Here is a 16,311-nt window from a genome sequence, read left to right on the forward strand (position 1 = left end):
ACTGGTAATTGGAAAGCAGTGGAGTTCTAGAACACTGACTTAGAATGTTGAAAAAACATTCTAAAAAAACCTGCCCTTCAAAGGGCGACGCTGTGAGTAGCGGTGCCGTTTGGCAGTGCCTGCTGGGAAATGGCCCTCGTACGGGTCGCTGGCTGGGCAGGAACTGGGCTGGGCTCGCAGGAAGCGTGGTGAGAAGGGTCGACGGGTTTCTCCGGCTCGTTTTAACGAGTCTGCCAGCGTGAAACGCTGCGGGGTCCTCTCCTCTCCACCAGAGTCCCCGGTCTGGTCACGTCCGACCGCAGGGTAACTGCACATTAAACGTGCCGCTTTGGGTGCTTTTAACGGCCAGTAATTACCGCTCTGCACGAGCACACCGCAACCGGGTCACTGACCCCCAAAAGACGCGTGTCGCTGAAACCTCAGCTCGTCTGACATTAAAGTGCACGTTATGAGATTAAAATAGAGTTAATCTGTAATCTGTCCTGTTCAGCGCAGTGGTGCAAATACACAGAAATCTTCAGTGCCCAGATATCACAGAGACTACAGTAGATGTTCCTCAGTAGAAGTGGGCTTTCGCTGAGCAGAATGAGTAGTTTGTCTCGTGGGTGGCATGCTTGTAGAGTATAGTGCCCGTTTATTTCCTGTGTTCTGTCAGGCTGAGAGTGGATTGTTCTAACAGTGTTTAGACTAGTGCCACGGCGGCATGCCCTTATAAATGGGTCTGTGGTTCAGTGCTGGAGGTGAGGTACGCGGCTCTTGGGTCCCATGGCTGGTGGTGAATATGGACTACGCTGGTGCTGACTGTGACTGGCAGCCCAGCAGTGTGACACGTAGCTGGCTGTAGCATCACCCAGGAAGGCAGGGATTCTGACCCCTGGGAGGACTGTGTCCCATTGCTCACCATCGCCCCCACTGGTCAGTCAGGGGGCCACAGTCTGGTTGATATAGTTGACCATGAAGTGTCTTACGGTGATACTCAGGTGTGTTACAGAGGAGCATCTTATGGGCTGTGGTGATACTCAGCTGTGCCAATAAGAGTGCTGAGCTATGCTAGGTCTCAGAGGTGGTGGGGATGACAGGTGAGACAGATCCCCCCCCCCAATATTATATTGTTTGTATTGGGGGTGGCACTGTTAGTTCCTGTTTAGGGGCCTCCTGGCAGTGCCATTAGCTCTATAGTCACACAGGGACAGCGCTGGGCTCCCTCCCCCTCCCAGAGCGATATAAAGCCGGAGCGGTATTCCCAGAATTCCCGGTATTCCGGGCAGATAATGTGAATGTCACTTTCACTGGAGGCGGCCTCTGCTAGGCCGCTAGCGGCGTCACTTCCAGGCGGAAATAGCCGGCGCTAATCCGGCAAAATCCCGGCTCCATCGAGTCCGGCAGCAGCTGCACTCCCAACTCGACGGCCCGCTTAGGTCGCCCTGGACTGAGGAAGAGGATGGCGGGGAAGGGGGGAAAGGGGGGGGGGTGCTGTGGCAGTGAGGAAGAGCGGGTTACCCGCCGAGTCTCGTTAAAATCGCGCCTTGCCTGGAATCGGCGAGCGTCCTCGGGGCTCAGGTTAGCGTTAGCGTAAACAGCGGCTGTCGTTCACTGACGGTCTGAGAGGTTCCAGCTCTGTTCAGAGTCTCGAGGATTGTTGTCCTGGTCTTCCTCACACAGTCGTGTAAAGAGCATTCACGTCCGTATGCTTCCCTCAGACGAAAGACAGGTTCACCCTCAGTGTTTGTAAATGACTCCCACACACACTCACACACACTCACACGCACACTCAGCCTCTCTGGCTTATGGCCAGATCTGACTTCTTCTTTATATTGTGTACTAAATTATGCCCTTTAAATTGTATACTAAATAGTGTCCTGCAAATTGTGTAGTAAATTGTGTCCTCTAAACCTGCTAGTGCTGGTGTCTTTCCTAAAGAACTCTCGCCAACCCTGCACCCCCCTCCCCCCCCCCACTGTATTTTTCAAAGGAAGCTCAGAAGGCGGTTGAAAAGAGCGGGAAAAGGGCGTGTGCAGACAAGCATGCAAACTTCTGAGTAGACTTACTGCTGAGAGGCAACGTTAAAGCCAGAGTCACAGGGCAGATATCGCCTGCTTATTAATGAATTCATTTGACTGAGGTTGCGCTTGTTTTCTTTTGAGTAAAGAAATGCCCTGATTTGTAAAATATTTGAATTAACTTTACAGTTATGCGCTTCTTTGCTCTGGTGTTTTATTGAAGAGGTCTTGTGATGTCCTGGTTTTTGGGTTGAATGACTTGATTAAGGGCTCAAACTGTCTTTCTTTCCTGCCGCCCCCTCTCCCTCCATCTTCACCTCCCTCTACCTCTCGCTCTCCCTCCATCCAACCTTCTCCCCCCTCTCACTCCCTCCCTCTCTCCCTCCCTCCTCACAGAGAACAGGCACAGCCACCTGAAGGACTTCCTGCTGGTGGTCTCCATCGTGGTGGCGGTTGGCGGCTGCTGGTTCGCCTACATGCAGAACCGCCACTCCCGGGACCACATGGCCCAGATGATGAAGGACCTGGAGTGGCTGCAGAGGGCGGAGCAGAGCCTCCACGACCTGCAGCAGAAGTACGGAGAGCCTCTCGTACCCTTACCGCCATTTTACCTCCCTTTCACCGGGTTTGTCCAATCAGAATGCGGTGATGACTTATGTCTTCATTGCCGTACACCAGTGGTAACCATCCCTCTTCCTGGACTACTACTGTTCTGTAGGTTTCCATTTCCACCCTAATTTGTCACAAATTGTCCAAAAGGCTCCTCTGTGTCTCCACAGGGGAAAGCCTGTTTTCTTCCAGGGCAAAGTGGTTCAGCCTGCGAGCTTTTTACACCGAATATGCAGGGTTCTGTACATAACTGAAAAGGGTTCCCCTGTGAAGACAAAGTTTAAGAAGAAGTTTAGGAATATTTTTTGCACGGTAGATGGTGTCTGCTGAGTGTACCCTGACCGTAGAAAATGCGGTTCAGTCTGTCAGCATTCCGGTCTCAGACGGGGGCGTGGGACACTGGCTGCTGCTCCTGATGTTTTTCCAAGTTCACATTTCACACTTGTGCAATTATGTTTTTCTTTTCAGTGTCTTATCACTTCCTGCTGGACACATGCCCAACTCTCACACATACAGACACACACGCACATGCACGCTCACACACACACACACACACACACACGCACGCTTACACACACACACACACACGCGCTCACACACACGCACGCACGCACACACAAACCTACTGAGTTGTCACTTGTAACAGTCTCTCATTCCAGTCCTAGTACTCTTGCAGCATGTCGTTCGTCTGCAGTACTGTGGAACTGCTTGTGAAAGATCTCTTGTGACATGGCAAATATTTGCTTTGTTTTCGCCATGTGAAGCTATGGCTGGAAGTGTGATGTAACGGCTGAGGCTTGGATACGTGTGTAAGCACCGAGCTGGACACACAGCAGCTTCCTCATTACCCAGGCGGCTGTGTGCTACTGTGTACTGCTGTACACAGCCCTGCGCTAGCTGCTTTAGCCCACTGCCTGTCTCTGTGGCTGTGTGATGTCATTTCCTGTGTCTTGCTGCACCTTGTTGTGTGGGTTTGACTTTGAACCTGTGTCTGTGGCTGTGTGATGTCATTTCCTGTTTCTTTCTGCAGCCAGTTGCATGGGTTTCACTGTGAACCTGTGTCTGTGGCTGTGTGATGTCATTTCCTGTGTCTTGTCTTGCGGACAGCCCCGTAATAGCAAATATGAGCATCAAATCTGTACTTGTAGTCACTTTTTATGGGTCTAGTAAAATTTGCCAGAAGGTCACTGGACTGGCTGAGTAAGCCCATTGAAGTGAAACTTGTGATGTTTGGCTTGGAAGGTGACTGGAAGTCTGTTTTTTCTGTCACCATTTAACAGTTTTGGAGAAGGCTGAAGACCTCACGTGCATTCGTGAGCAGTCTGGCCTGGAACGTGCCGTGCTTTTGAATTATTGGTGCAAAGCACAGGTCTCAAACAGACACCCTCAAGGCTTGTGAATATTTGTAATTACTGGAATGACACGGATGGTGCAGGATGCTTGTCAAGTGACATTTCAAGAATGTTCTGAATGTAAATACAAAATAATTTGGTAGTAATTTATTGAACATTGGCAACTCCCCATGATTCAGTTTTATTACTATTTTTTATTATCAATAACTGAGCTTTATAGTTCTGTTATTTCCATTCCTGAAATGTTCTTTGAGTTCCCTGATGAAATAAACAGCTTATAAGCTCAAAGCAAGTTAATGCTGGTCTGCTGCTGGTGTCATGCTAGTCAAGCTGGCAACATGGCTGTCATGCCGATAGACTAATTTTGTCGTGGCAACCCAGCTGGCCACCAGCACAGCCATCTTCACCGATCTCTGCAGGGGGGGTTTCTGAAAGATTTGAGGGACACCCAAAAACCCGTAAACCGGTCCCACCTTAATCTTCTAGAATGTTCCGGGAGCCCACAGTTGTCTGCTGGCGGTCAGCCGCGCCCTGCGGGCTGTCGTCTCGAGCTGCTCGTTGGGTTTTGCGACCGGAGACGGCCTTCTCCCCGCCGGCCTGGCGTTTCGGCGAGCCCGTCTAGCGCCGTGTTCCGCCTCGCCGTCGCTGGTCGTCCGGACGCGTCTCTCTGATTTGTATCTCACTTCCTGTCTTCGCGGGAGCGGCCTAACGCGCGCTCAGGATTTAAACTCTGGCGAGTCCTCGCTGGTCCGGCCCGACGGTGCGCCCTACGCTCGGCAGTTTGCATATTTATTTGACCGTGATTCATCGCAGAGATCAGAGGAAAAGCAGCCTGGGTTTGTGCCCGGGGCCGACAGGCAGACGGCGGCCAGGACCTGTTTTTCCTTTTGTGAGGGAATCGTTTTTTGTTTTTGTCGGCTCATGAAAGTCACGTCGTGTTTATTTTGTTTGGCGTTCTCAGTCCGGCCTTTGTAACCGGAGTCTGGTCTCGTGACTGCGGCGATCTCCGTGAATTGAGGCGAGCGCACGCTTGGCGTAGACGCCCTCCTGAATGCGCGTAGCTAGCCGACAGTCTGCGCGCAGACTGCAGCTTCCCGGTCCGCCAGAGGGGGCGCTGTTGGCCGATGTGGCAGGGGATGCTGAAACCCCCGCTCCTCCCCCACCCATTGGGTGATGCTGCGGCCAATTGCACGTCACCTTGTGCGATCTCTGGTCACAGTTGGCTCAGTCGTGATAGTCGCGGTTCCATTTGAAGGGCAGTTTGCTGAACGGGGTTGTTTATACAGTACTTGCAGGAATTTAAGAATTTTCTTTCAGCCCATAGCCTACTGGATTCGCTCGCCGTTTTCTGTTCGACGATGATTCGCGACTACACGCGCGCTTTGTTTATTGCCTTTTTTCACCTCGCAATAACAGTTTGACGAGTTCAGCAACCACATAAAAAAAACGACCTTACCGACCCGAAGGAAACAGCAGACGCCTCCTCATTTGTAAGTCTAAGCTAAGTGTGCTGCTTGTTGACTAAATCCAGGCCCCTGTCATTGGGCCAATTCAGAGCGTACAGGGAATTTGCACTGCAAAAAAAAAACTGCTTTTCCTGTGACTCAACAGTCACAGATTTTACGCCCATTTTACGTCAATTAAAGCTCGTGTTTGTGTGAGGAACAGTTAAAAGAACACACTTATAAAATGGCCCCGTGTTGATTGTGTGATTTTAAGCTGATGGTTATCTCTTCTGACTGAGTGCTGCTTCCTTACAGAGTTGTGCTTATTAACTGTTTAACCACTGAACTTATCTCTCACTGATTTTCCCCAGAAGATCTTGGTGGTCCATGGATTTGCGTTGTCGTATAAATGGCATTGATCATTTCGCTGTTTATCTGTCTCTCACTAAGATGGACTGTGCTTTCTTGCTCTCGTTCTCTCTCTCTCTTTCTCTCACTCCTTGCTTTCTCTCTTTCCATGGTTATCTGAATTCCTGGGCTGAAGGTCTGCTACCTAAACAGGATAAAGAGCTCCCTGCTCAAATTCTCACTGAGTCTTCGCTGGGCTCAAAAAGACTGCTCCCCCTGGTGGTGTCACTTTGCACCTTGAAAAATTGCACCGTGGACATTCTCTCTCTCTCTCTCTCTCTCTCTCTCTCTCTCTCATCATAGCTAGTCTCCGCAAAACTAACCAGATGAAATGAACGTTTTAATATAAATAAAATCTTTATCTCCCCCTTCTCCCCCCCCCCCCGTCAGACTTGGCTCTTGATTGTAAACGACAGGAACAGCAGTGCTCCTGTATTTAACAGGAAGTGAACAGCTGTCAGGTTTAGCGGGCAGAAGAGCATGACGCTCAAATACCCTTCCTCCCACCACCCTAATCCCCACACGGCTCTGTGGTATAGCACTGGAGACCCTCCAGCTGCTGATGTCACAGCCCCTGATGATGTCACAGATATAGCCTTTAATACCACCTCGGCAATTACATTAAAATAAGTGACATTAAAATGTTAAACCTCCGCTGGGTTAGACCCCCCCCCCCCCCCTCCCGTATCCTGTGTGCTGCGAGCTGCGTATTTAGGCCTGGCACCTGTCACATGTGCGTGTTGCCGGGATACGAAGGAGGCCCCCTGTTCTGTCACTGTTAATTGGGATGTACTGTATAGAGTTGTTTTCTGTAATGCTATTTGTATGCACTGCTGTCCTGTTTAGTCTCAACAAAAAACTAACCTGGTTAAATTGTTTTAATATAAATGAAATCTCTCTCTCTATCTCCCTCCCTCTCTCTCACTCTCCCTCTCCCTCTCTTTTTCCCCTCTCTGTCTCTCTCTTTACCTCCTCTCTCCCTCCATCTTCCTCCCCCCTCCTCTCTTACCCCCTTCCCCTGTCCCCCTCTCTCTCTCCCTCTCCCTCTCTTTTTCCCCTCTGTCTCCCTCTTTACATCCTCTCTCCCTCCCTCTCTTTTCCCCTCTCTCTCCCTCCATCTTCTCCCCCCCCTCACCCCTCCCTCCTCTCTTCCCTCCCTCGCCTCTCCCCCCCCCCCCCCCCCAGGCTGCAGCAGGCTCAGGAGGAGCACCGCTCGGTGGAGGTGGAGAAGGTGACCCTGGAGCAGCAGCTCCGGGACGAGATAAACGCCGCCAAGCAGGAGGCGCAGCGGCTCAGGGAGCTGCGCGAGGGCACCGAGAACGAGCTCAGCCGGCAGAAATACGCAGAGGAAGAGCTGGAGCAGGTGCGCCACCTGGCGTCCGGGAGGACGTACTGCACCGTGTGCCACAGACACTACCAGATACTCCCGAGCACAAACCATGTTACTGTTTGCAGCTCAGGTTTAGACTACGACTACGTTCAAGCAACTGATTAAATTGTGTCTGTGTGTGTGTGTGTGTGTGTGTGTGTGTGTATCAGGTGCGCATGGCCCTGAAGAAGGCGGAGAAGGAGCTGGAGTCTCGGAGCAGCTGGTCTCCACCTGAATCACTGCAGAAGTGGCTGCAGCTGACTCACGAGGTGGAGGTGCAGTACTACAACATCAAGAAGCAGAGCGCCGAGCGCCAGCTCCTGGTGGCCAAGGAGGGGGTGAGAGACCGTCGGGGGGGGGGGGAGACTGCCGGGTGTAAGGGAGAACCACTGTGTTTGATAGGAGAGAAACCACCTGTGTCTGATAGGGGAGAAACCACCTGTGTCTGATAGAGGGTAAACCGTTTGTGTAACTGTACCCTGTGTCATGACTCTGCATTATGTCGTGATTGTGCCCTGTGTCATGACTGTGCTTTATGTCATGACTGTACCCTATATCATGACTGTGCTCTGTCCTGGCAGGCGGAGAAGATAAAGAAGAAGAGGAACACCCTGTTTGGGACCTTCCACGTGGCCCACAGTTCCTCGCTGGATGACGTGGATCATAAAATCCTGACTGCGAAGTGAGCTTCTCTCCCCTCTCTGTCCCTCCCTCACACGCGCACTCGAGTACGAAAAACACAGAAACAAAAGCAAGAAATGTCAACCGATAACTCCTGCAGGTTAAATACCAAACACTCAGAGCAGGAAGTGCAAGGTAACGACTGACCTTAAAGGTTTTAGAGAAGCTTTGTGTGGTCAGGGTGTGAGCTGTTTCTTTGAGGAAATGTCCCGACTCCTGGTCTTTTGTATTTGATCGAGCTTTGGAATCGTGTGATTTAAAGGCTTCCAAAAGCCTCGTGGATCTGTGGTGTCCCAGCATGCACTGCTCGAATTTGGTTAATCCTGCTGCAATAGGGACATTTCAAAGTAAAATTTAATTCAAACATTCAAACTCGCATTCTTTTTCTACTCTCTCTTCCCCTATCCCTCTCCCTTCTCTTTTCTATTCTATTCCTTTTTCCTTCTTCCTATCTCTCTCCCTGTCACTGTCTCTCCCTCCATCCCTTCCTCCCTATCTCCTTCCCTCCCTTTCTTTCTCTCTCTCCCTTCCTCTCCCCCCTCTCTCTCCCTCCTCCTCTCTCTCCCTCCTCCTCTCCCCTCCCTCCTCCCCCCCTCTCAGGCAGGCTCTGGGGGAGGTGACGGCCGCCCTGCGGGAGAAGCTCCACCGCTGGCAGCAGATCGAGATGCTGACGGGCTTCACCATCGTCAACAACCCCGGCCTGCCCTCGCTGGCCTCCGCGCTCAACCTGGACCCCAGCTTCATGGGGGGGCGGAGCCCGCCCCAGCACCTCATCTTCTCTGACGACATGGACGACATGGACGAGGACATCATGTCGCCGGGAACACTGCAATGTAAGGGCCACGTTGCCGAGGGCTGGGGCCGGGGCTAGGGGGTGGGTTGCCAGGGGTGCTGGGGGCGGGGCTAGGGGATGGGTTGCCAGGGGTGCTGGGAGCGGGGCTAGGGGGATGGGTTGCCAGAGGTGCTGGGGATGGGGCTAGGGGGTGGGTTGCCAGGGGTGTTGGTCGTGGCTGGGGGCTGGAGGGGGTGGGAACCTGGGGAGGATAGGAGTTCATTTTTTATTTAACCTTCATTTTTTAATTTTAAAGAAATTGAATGGGAAGTCCCATTGAGGTAAAGAATCTCTTTTCCAATACATGGAGGAGGGCGGAGCCTCTGAGGGCGGAATTGAGGGAGCTGGGTGGGGCTGAGAGTGATTGGGCAGGGCCTCACCTGCATATTTAAAAGGTACAAATAAAGAACCTGATAAAATAGCAGTCCGAACATCCAGAAAAAAATGCTCCATTTTCCAGCATTCACTTCTGTCTTCTACTGTTTTCTTGGTTTGAGGTTTTTTTTAAAATTTAATTTCATCACCCGTGAAAAGCAGTGAATACTTCAACAGAACATCTGAAGGGCTTTTTGTCAGAGCCAGCATTGTGAGGAGTTTGAAGAGATTGCCTAATTTGGAAGTGTTCGAAAAACCAAAACATAAATGTGAGATGACTTCAAACGGTTGTGCTGGTGTGCGCTCGTACAGTAAGTCCAGGTCCGGAGCATTAGAGCGTTGGATTTCAGTTTTTTTTTTAGATTTTCCCCCAGTAGCCATGGTAACAAGGAAGGCTGTGGGACGACGTTTCGCTGTGCTAAGACCATAGAGCCTCCGACACGAGTCAGTGCCCAGATACAGCATTTCCTTTTATCAAAACCCAGGGATCGTTAGAATAAGAATAATATGGCTGTGATGTCATCTCCTGCTCAATCACGTGTCACATGTCCTGTGGATTCCGCTCACACTGGAACATTCGCTGTCACCAAGCGAGGCTCTGGCTGGATTTGAACTCCGAGTGATTTACGCTCTCCATGTCGCCATGACGAGGAACGTGTGACTGGCAGGAAGTGAAGGAGTTAGTCCATTATGCAACGCTCCCTGTGTGAAAGGAACCACTGTTGAAGACTCAGATCTTCGAATGAAGAGGAGATACAGTAGACTTATTTTCCTCCTGTGGTACTGATCCCCGGCCCATCTGTGACCTGTCAGAGCAGAGTGTGCAGTTTTTTAGCTGGTCTGTTAGTCTGGGCAGAGTGCAGAGGCTGGGTGCTATTGGCTGTGAGAATGTACTGCAGGGTTGACCTTAGTTTTAAACCTTGGAAGGGTATGTTTTTTAGAATGTTTTTCAAAATTCTTAGTCAGTGTTCTGGAACTCCATTGCTTTCAATTTTCAGTAGTAGTGATTGTTCAGCAACATTCTAATGCTGATGTCACAATCACTACTGGTAATGGAAAGCAATGGAGTTCTAGAACACTGACTTAGAACTTTGAAGAAAACATTCCAAAAAAGCCCTATTCTTCAAGGGGTTAAAGGGTGAATTGTTCTTGTGCAGTCAGTCCTACTCCTATGAGCTGTGATTTCGGACTGAGGTCAGGGATATTTTTTCTTGCACATTGTTAACATTGTGTGGAGCAGCTTGCTAGATCAGCTAGTGAGTAGTGTTAGGGCATTTAGGTCCAGGTTTAGGTGGATACTCTCTAGTCTGTAGGTGTGACATTATGATAATAATGACCCCTCCCATCTCCCTGCCTCCTTCCCTGTGATCGGCCCCCGCGCACTGCCTCCTGCCCTGTGATTGGTCGACCCCAGACGCCGCCTGGCAGATGGACCGGCGAGTGAGCGACCTCTGGCCCATGTGTTCCGACAGTCTGTCGCCGTGGAAACAGTCCGGTTCGCTCAACCCCGCCCCCCTTTCCTGCTTTCTCCGTCCCTCCTAACACCCCAAAAAAACAAAACAAAGAACGAAACCAAACCGAAGCGGACGCCGAATGCCTCTTTGTTTCCTCTCCTTCATCCCCCCACCCTCCACTCCCACCCTTCTGCGACTCCCGAACTGGCCGCACATACCCCTCGCAGTGAGGGGTGGGAGGGGGGCGGGGGGGGGCAGTTTTCAGACTAACATCTCTTGTCCCTCCTTGTCTCCTTCTCCTCGTTCTCAAAACAGGTTCTTCTCTTTCATTTCCCTCTGTTCTCTCTTCTTCCTCCATCCATCCATCCCTCCATCTGTCCGTCCGTCTGTCGGGCTGCGAGCCCGGTGGCTCACCCCTGTCGCTCGGCTGCGCAGCTAACCCCCCCGGGCCCGTCCGGACCGCTTGCTCCCCGCCACCGCCGCTCTGTCTCACGCCGCTGTGGCTCGCCGCGTCACATGACCCCGTCGCGCGATTTCTGCGTCTGAACGCGTTCCCGTCACTCGCTGCCACAGCAGGGTGTTTGTCCTTGGAGCGATGCGGGGTGAGGTCTGATTGGAGGAGAAACGCGTTCCGCTCCAGCCCTATTGGCCGTCAGGGGCAGAGTTCCGATTGGTGCAAAGCTCCTTGGAGCCAAAGACAAACTCCTCGGTTGTGTGATGCCATCGTCCATTCTGTACGCTTCCACGCATCGTGATTTCACTCTCTCTTTCTTTTTTCCTTTCCACCTGTTTCTCATCCTCTCTTTTGTCCTCATTCTGCTTATTTTTTTCTTTATTCAACTTAATCACGTAGATAATGCAGAACTGTGTGAATGTTCTTTAATTGCCTGTGGGTGCGAGTGTGTTCATGTGTAATATAATAGTATTGAAAAAGGTGTTTATTGTATTATGGTCTCTAACAGTATGTAACATACTGTTAGTGGGACATATAATGATATGCATGTGTGAATCCATGTATGTTATACTCTGCGTGTATTTGTACATAGTGTATATGTGTATATATATGAGTGTATATGTATGTATATATTGTATATGTATATATATATATATATATATGTGTACATAGTGTGTATATGAGTGTGTGTATATGTGATATGTGTGTGTATATGTGTATATACTGGCGTATCTGACTGTGCCCCTGGTGTTGTCCCCGCAGCCCCCAGCCTGATGTCCCTGCGGCAGCGGCACGTTGACCCCCAGCTCTCGGGGGGCTCTCAGAGGTTGGTAGAGGGGCGTCCTCCCACGGGGCAGCAGGGAGAGGGGGGCGGCTCGCACCCGTCCCGGCCCCGCCCCTTCCGCCGGCAGACCCGCAGCCACTCCATCGGGCAGCTGGAGTTCTCCCCGCTGCCCCCTCTCTCCTCCTCCGTCTCTCATCCCTCCATCATCTGCTCCTCCTTCGGCCCCTCCCCCCGCCAATCCGGCTCTTTCTGCCCCGCCTCCGCTTTCCTGCCGTCGGACGGCCTCCCGGGGCTGCCCCCCACGGGCGAGGAGGCGCAGTCCAAACGCTCCGGAAGTTTCGGGTACCCCGCCCCCCCCCCGGATTGGCATGTGTGTGGGGGGAGGACCTGTTTCCCTCTCCTGTGTTTTTAACAGAAATATTAGTTTGGAGTTTTCGCCCTCCTAACTCTCCAATAACCCTCTTAGGAATTTTGGAAGGAAAATGGAAGACCGTGTAGATTGGGCCTAACCAGGATTCCCACGCATCCTGGAAAACCTGGAAAACTTGGAATTTTTAAATGCTGTTTTCCAGTCTTTGGAAAATGAGAAAATTGCCTAAATTTCCAAGAAAACAAGTAGTTGTCCTGGAACATATTTATTGGTTATTGGCCAAGATCACAGGTGCCCCAGTCCGTGATCAAAGTTTTCCCACTGCATCCCCATCCCCAGTCCCAGTCTTCCCCTGTACATATTACAGCTGTTATTGCATCAAATGTCCTGGAAAATAATGTCTTGAAAACAGTGGGAACCCTAACTTACCCTTACTGTAAAAGACAGTAAAATACTGTAAAATTCAATCAATTAAAAGTTTCACTTCTGAAGTTCCCTCTAATATTGTGTTGTGTTGCAGTGGAGAGTTGACCTTTGGTGACCTCCGATCTGACTCAGATTTTTGGATAGCCCCCCTCACCCCCTGTTACGCCCTTAGCATTCGTCTCACTTAACATCTGTTCCAAATCATTGTCAGCTTTCCTCCAGTTCCCATACCCACCCCTCCACCTCCCCACCCATCCCATCCCGTTACCAACTTCCTCAGTGCTCCCCCATCCCGTCCTGTAACCAACTTCCTCAGTGCTGTCGCTACTGTTGCAAACTCTTTAGCCCTATAATTTAAGCAGAAATGTCAGGTCAGGACATGCTGATTTATGAAAAGCAGATGAAACCACACGAGACAATGCAGTAGATCAGTGAAGATGCTCCCTTTAGCATTCAGACAGAGCTAAACCAGTGTTGGAGTACACGGCACTTTGTGTAATGCAGGTGCATGTGGTCTGAAATCCAGTGTGCATGATATCGTTTTAAGTGCACGGGACCTGTGCTTTGTGTCAAATTAAGTGCGCCCCCTGTTGGTCACTGCAGTTACATCAGCTTTTTCCACAAGTGTTGTCGTCTTTACGCATCCTGGATCTGTGGTGTCCCAGCATGCATTGCTCTAATTTGGTTCGTCATGCTGAATTAGGTACATTTCAAAGTGAAATTAGAATCAAATCATTCAAACTCACTTTCTTTCTCTACTCTCTCCCTCCCCTTTCTCTCTCCCATGTTCTCTTCTACTCTTTTCCCTTTCTCTCTCCTCTCTCTCTCCTCTTCCCCTCCTCCTTTTCTCTCTCCCTGCCTCTTTCTCCTCTCTCCCTCTCTCTCCTCCCTCCTCTCTTCCCCCTCTCCCTCTCTCTCTCCTCTCCTCCTCCCTCCCCTCTCCCCTCTCCTCCTCCTCTCCCTCCCCCTCCCTCTCCCCTCTCCCCCTCCCCCCCTCTCTCTCCCCCCTCCCCCCCCTCTCTCCTCCCCCTCCCCTCTCCCCCCCTCTCCCCCCCTCCCCCCCTCCCCCCTCCCCCTCCCTCCCCCCTCTCTCTCTCTCTCCCTCTCCCTCCCCCTCCCTCCTCTCCTCCCCCCTCAGGGACCTGAACCGCTCGGACTCAGACTCCTCCCTCTGCCTCTCCCACTCGGCCGATCAGCTCCGCCTGGCCGCCTCCTTCGGCTCCCGGGGCCACGCCCCCGTCAGGCCCACCTCCCTCCTGGCCGGCCACGCCCCCAACGGCGGGGCCCGCCTCCCGGAGGGCGGAGCCGACAGCCCGCTGGTGATGAAGAGGGCGTACGTCATCGAGAAGTCGGCCAGCCTCGGGGAGATCAACACCACGCTGGTGGGCCTGTCCCAGTCCGAGTCCTCCCGCTCCCTGAGCCCCGCCTCCACCGAGCTGGACACGCCCTCCCCCGCGGGGGTCGCCCGGGGCAACGGCAGCCGCATCCCCCAGTTCACCGCCAAGAAGAGCCCCCTGGAGGAGGACAGCGGCTCTACGGGCGAGGACACGGACTCCGCCGCCTCCCGCAAGAAACACACTTTCAAGATCTTCAAGAAGCAGAAGAAGTGAAGTGACAACCCTGCGCTCTTTTCTGAAATTAGTTTTTTTATTATTTTCGGTCCTTGGTTTAAAAAAAGAAAGTTGAGATCTATCTGTTGACCAGTGTGTCACCTGGCACAGTGATTGATTGGCAGGTACTTTATTTTTATCTTTCAAATTTCTTTTCGGAGGGATAACTGCGGGAGCAGTCGGTTATTTTCGTTTTTCAGGTATAAATACTTTGTAGGTGTTTCCTATTTTTTTTGGCTTTAGGTTATTTTTTTAATGACTTTGGTCGTTGGGCCGGAGTGAGGAGAGGTCTGAATGTATAGCGCTATTTATTCTTCAGGATACAGTTTCACAGGGGAATCCTCCCGCGGTCTTTGTGGATTTTGTAGCTTTAAATCGGTCGGTTATTTGCATGTCCAGGTCTTTGTTTGATTGACAGTGTTACACTTTTAGGTGTTTGCTTGGTCTGTGCCTCTTTTCCCAGCACGGGATACAGACACTGTCCTTCTTTTTTTGGGGGGGGAGGGCGGATGGGGTCCTGCCCTTCCCCCCTCCACACCCCCCTTTTTTGTGCTGACAACAAGGGTCGTACCGTGTGACCAAACGACAGATCTCACGCATTTCTCAACAACGCACAAACGCACAGGAGACGCGCGTCCGCGGACGGCCGCTGACGGCGGCGCTGGGGTCTCACAGACGTCCCGCGCGCGGTCGACCTCCGGGCCCCGCGGACCCCCGTACGGGGCACAGAGGAGCCGAAATCATTCCCGTTTACTCTCTACTCCTGTCTATGCATGCCTGGGAAGAGATCACTGCAACTCCACCGAGCAGCAGGAACCGTCTCAGCTCTGCATGTGGGACGGTCTGGAACTCCTGTTAGTTTACAGAGAGGAGCTTCTGCTCTTTGGTCCACAGTCGCAGGACTTCTGGGATACGTGCAGCTCAATGCTGAAGGATGCTGGAGGACCCCCCTTAATCTTCCTTTCAGACCAAAATTTTACAGAGAAATGTGTGTGCCATCCCAGAATGCCCTGGGGCAATGATGAGTGGTATCCCAGAATGCCCTGTGGCAATCAATCCCAGAATGCCCGGGGGCGATAACTGATGTGACGGAATGCCATGAGGAAATGGGAGACCTCCCAGAATGCCCTGGGTGCTGTCTCAGAATGCCAGAATGCCAAATGTTTGCTATCCCAGAATGCCCTGGGTGATGGGCCCCTTTATTCATAAATCATCAGAGCGATGGAGCCGATGCTGGAACAGCACTCCTGCTGTCAGACCCTTTGTGAATACAGGTAGAGTTCTGTGCCTTTTGGAATGGGTGGGTCGACCGCCTCCCGGAATCCCGGCTCGGGACCGAAGGACTATGCAGGGGTGTGGCGTTCGGTCCGCCGGAGGGGCCCAAACTGTGGAGAGCAGCGCACCTTTAAGCACCTGGGCTGATTAGCTAACGCAACCCAGGTGCGCGTGCTCTCTCCACCAGCCGGCGCAGCCGAGACCAATCCGCCTCTCAGGTGGACCGAATGCCTCAAGGTGTAACCCACCAATCACAGAACACGGTGTAACCCACCAATCACAGAACACGGTTTGTTTCTGGTTTTTCCCAGGATGAGGTTGGTAACATTACCTTCAAAAAAAAAAAAAAATTGTGAGTTTAAAGAGAGAAGGTTGTTTTTTTTTTTTGTTGTTTTTTTTGAAGCATCGGCCGTTTATATTTATATAAACATTTAAAAAGTGAATTTGTATGACTTTGTTTTGCACGATGACGCTTTGATTGGATACTGCTGTCAGACAGTGTATCGTCTGTCTGTCTGTCCGTCTGTCCTTCCCCCGCTGGTGTACTATGATCCTCTCCACAGTCTATGCATGCCACCTGATGCCACTCCCAGATGGCAGAATTATAGGGGCAAGGGGGGAATAAAAAACAACAAACTCTTTTTTTCCTTTTTAGCTTTTACTCTATCTTTGTACAAATTTCATTTTATTTTTTTTTTGCATCTTCTGTGGTGTTGTGAGACTGAAAGTCTCCAGGACACTCCTGCATGACCAGCAATAAAAAGTATTTTGAACGAAAAAATGTTTTTTCTGCATCTCTTTTATTCTTTTTTTTTACTTTTTGTGTTACCTCTGTTCATTGAATTTATTCTAGCTTAACGGACACTG

At 51.4% G+C, this 16,311-nt stretch overlaps 1 protein-coding gene across 2 annotated transcripts in view; it reads left to right on the forward strand.

Annotated features, from left to right (window-relative positions):
* Nucleotides 1-16,225, forward strand: part of stim1b (stromal interaction molecule 1b) — a 34,089-nt gene extending 17,864 nt beyond the window's left edge. Inside the window, exons 7-14 of one of the 2 annotated variants that reach the window (XM_064352788.1) lie at nucleotides 2,397-2,574; nucleotides 7,000-7,177; nucleotides 7,354-7,521; nucleotides 7,765-7,865; nucleotides 8,465-8,697; nucleotides 10,486-10,566; nucleotides 11,742-11,805; nucleotides 13,698-16,225. In XM_064352788.1, the coding sequence (XP_064208858.1) occupies nucleotides 2,397-2,574; nucleotides 7,000-7,177; nucleotides 7,354-7,521; nucleotides 7,765-7,865; nucleotides 8,465-8,697; nucleotides 10,486-10,566; nucleotides 11,742-11,805; nucleotides 13,698-14,169 (1,475 nt within the window). In that variant the 3' untranslated portion in view covers nucleotides 14,170-16,225. The remainder of the gene's footprint in view (nucleotides 1-2,396; nucleotides 2,575-6,999; nucleotides 7,178-7,353; nucleotides 7,522-7,764; nucleotides 7,866-8,464; nucleotides 8,698-10,485; nucleotides 10,567-11,741; nucleotides 11,806-13,697) is intronic. The other variant, XM_064352789.1, reaches the window with a different exon arrangement.
* The last annotated feature ends 86 nt before the right edge of the window (nucleotides 16,226-16,311 follow it).

Source organism: Anguilla rostrata, chromosome 9, assembly GCF_018555375.3.
Source record: "Anguilla rostrata isolate EN2019 chromosome 9, ASM1855537v3, whole genome shotgun sequence".
NCBI classification, from domain to species: Eukaryota; Metazoa; Chordata; class Actinopteri; order Anguilliformes; family Anguillidae; genus Anguilla; species Anguilla rostrata.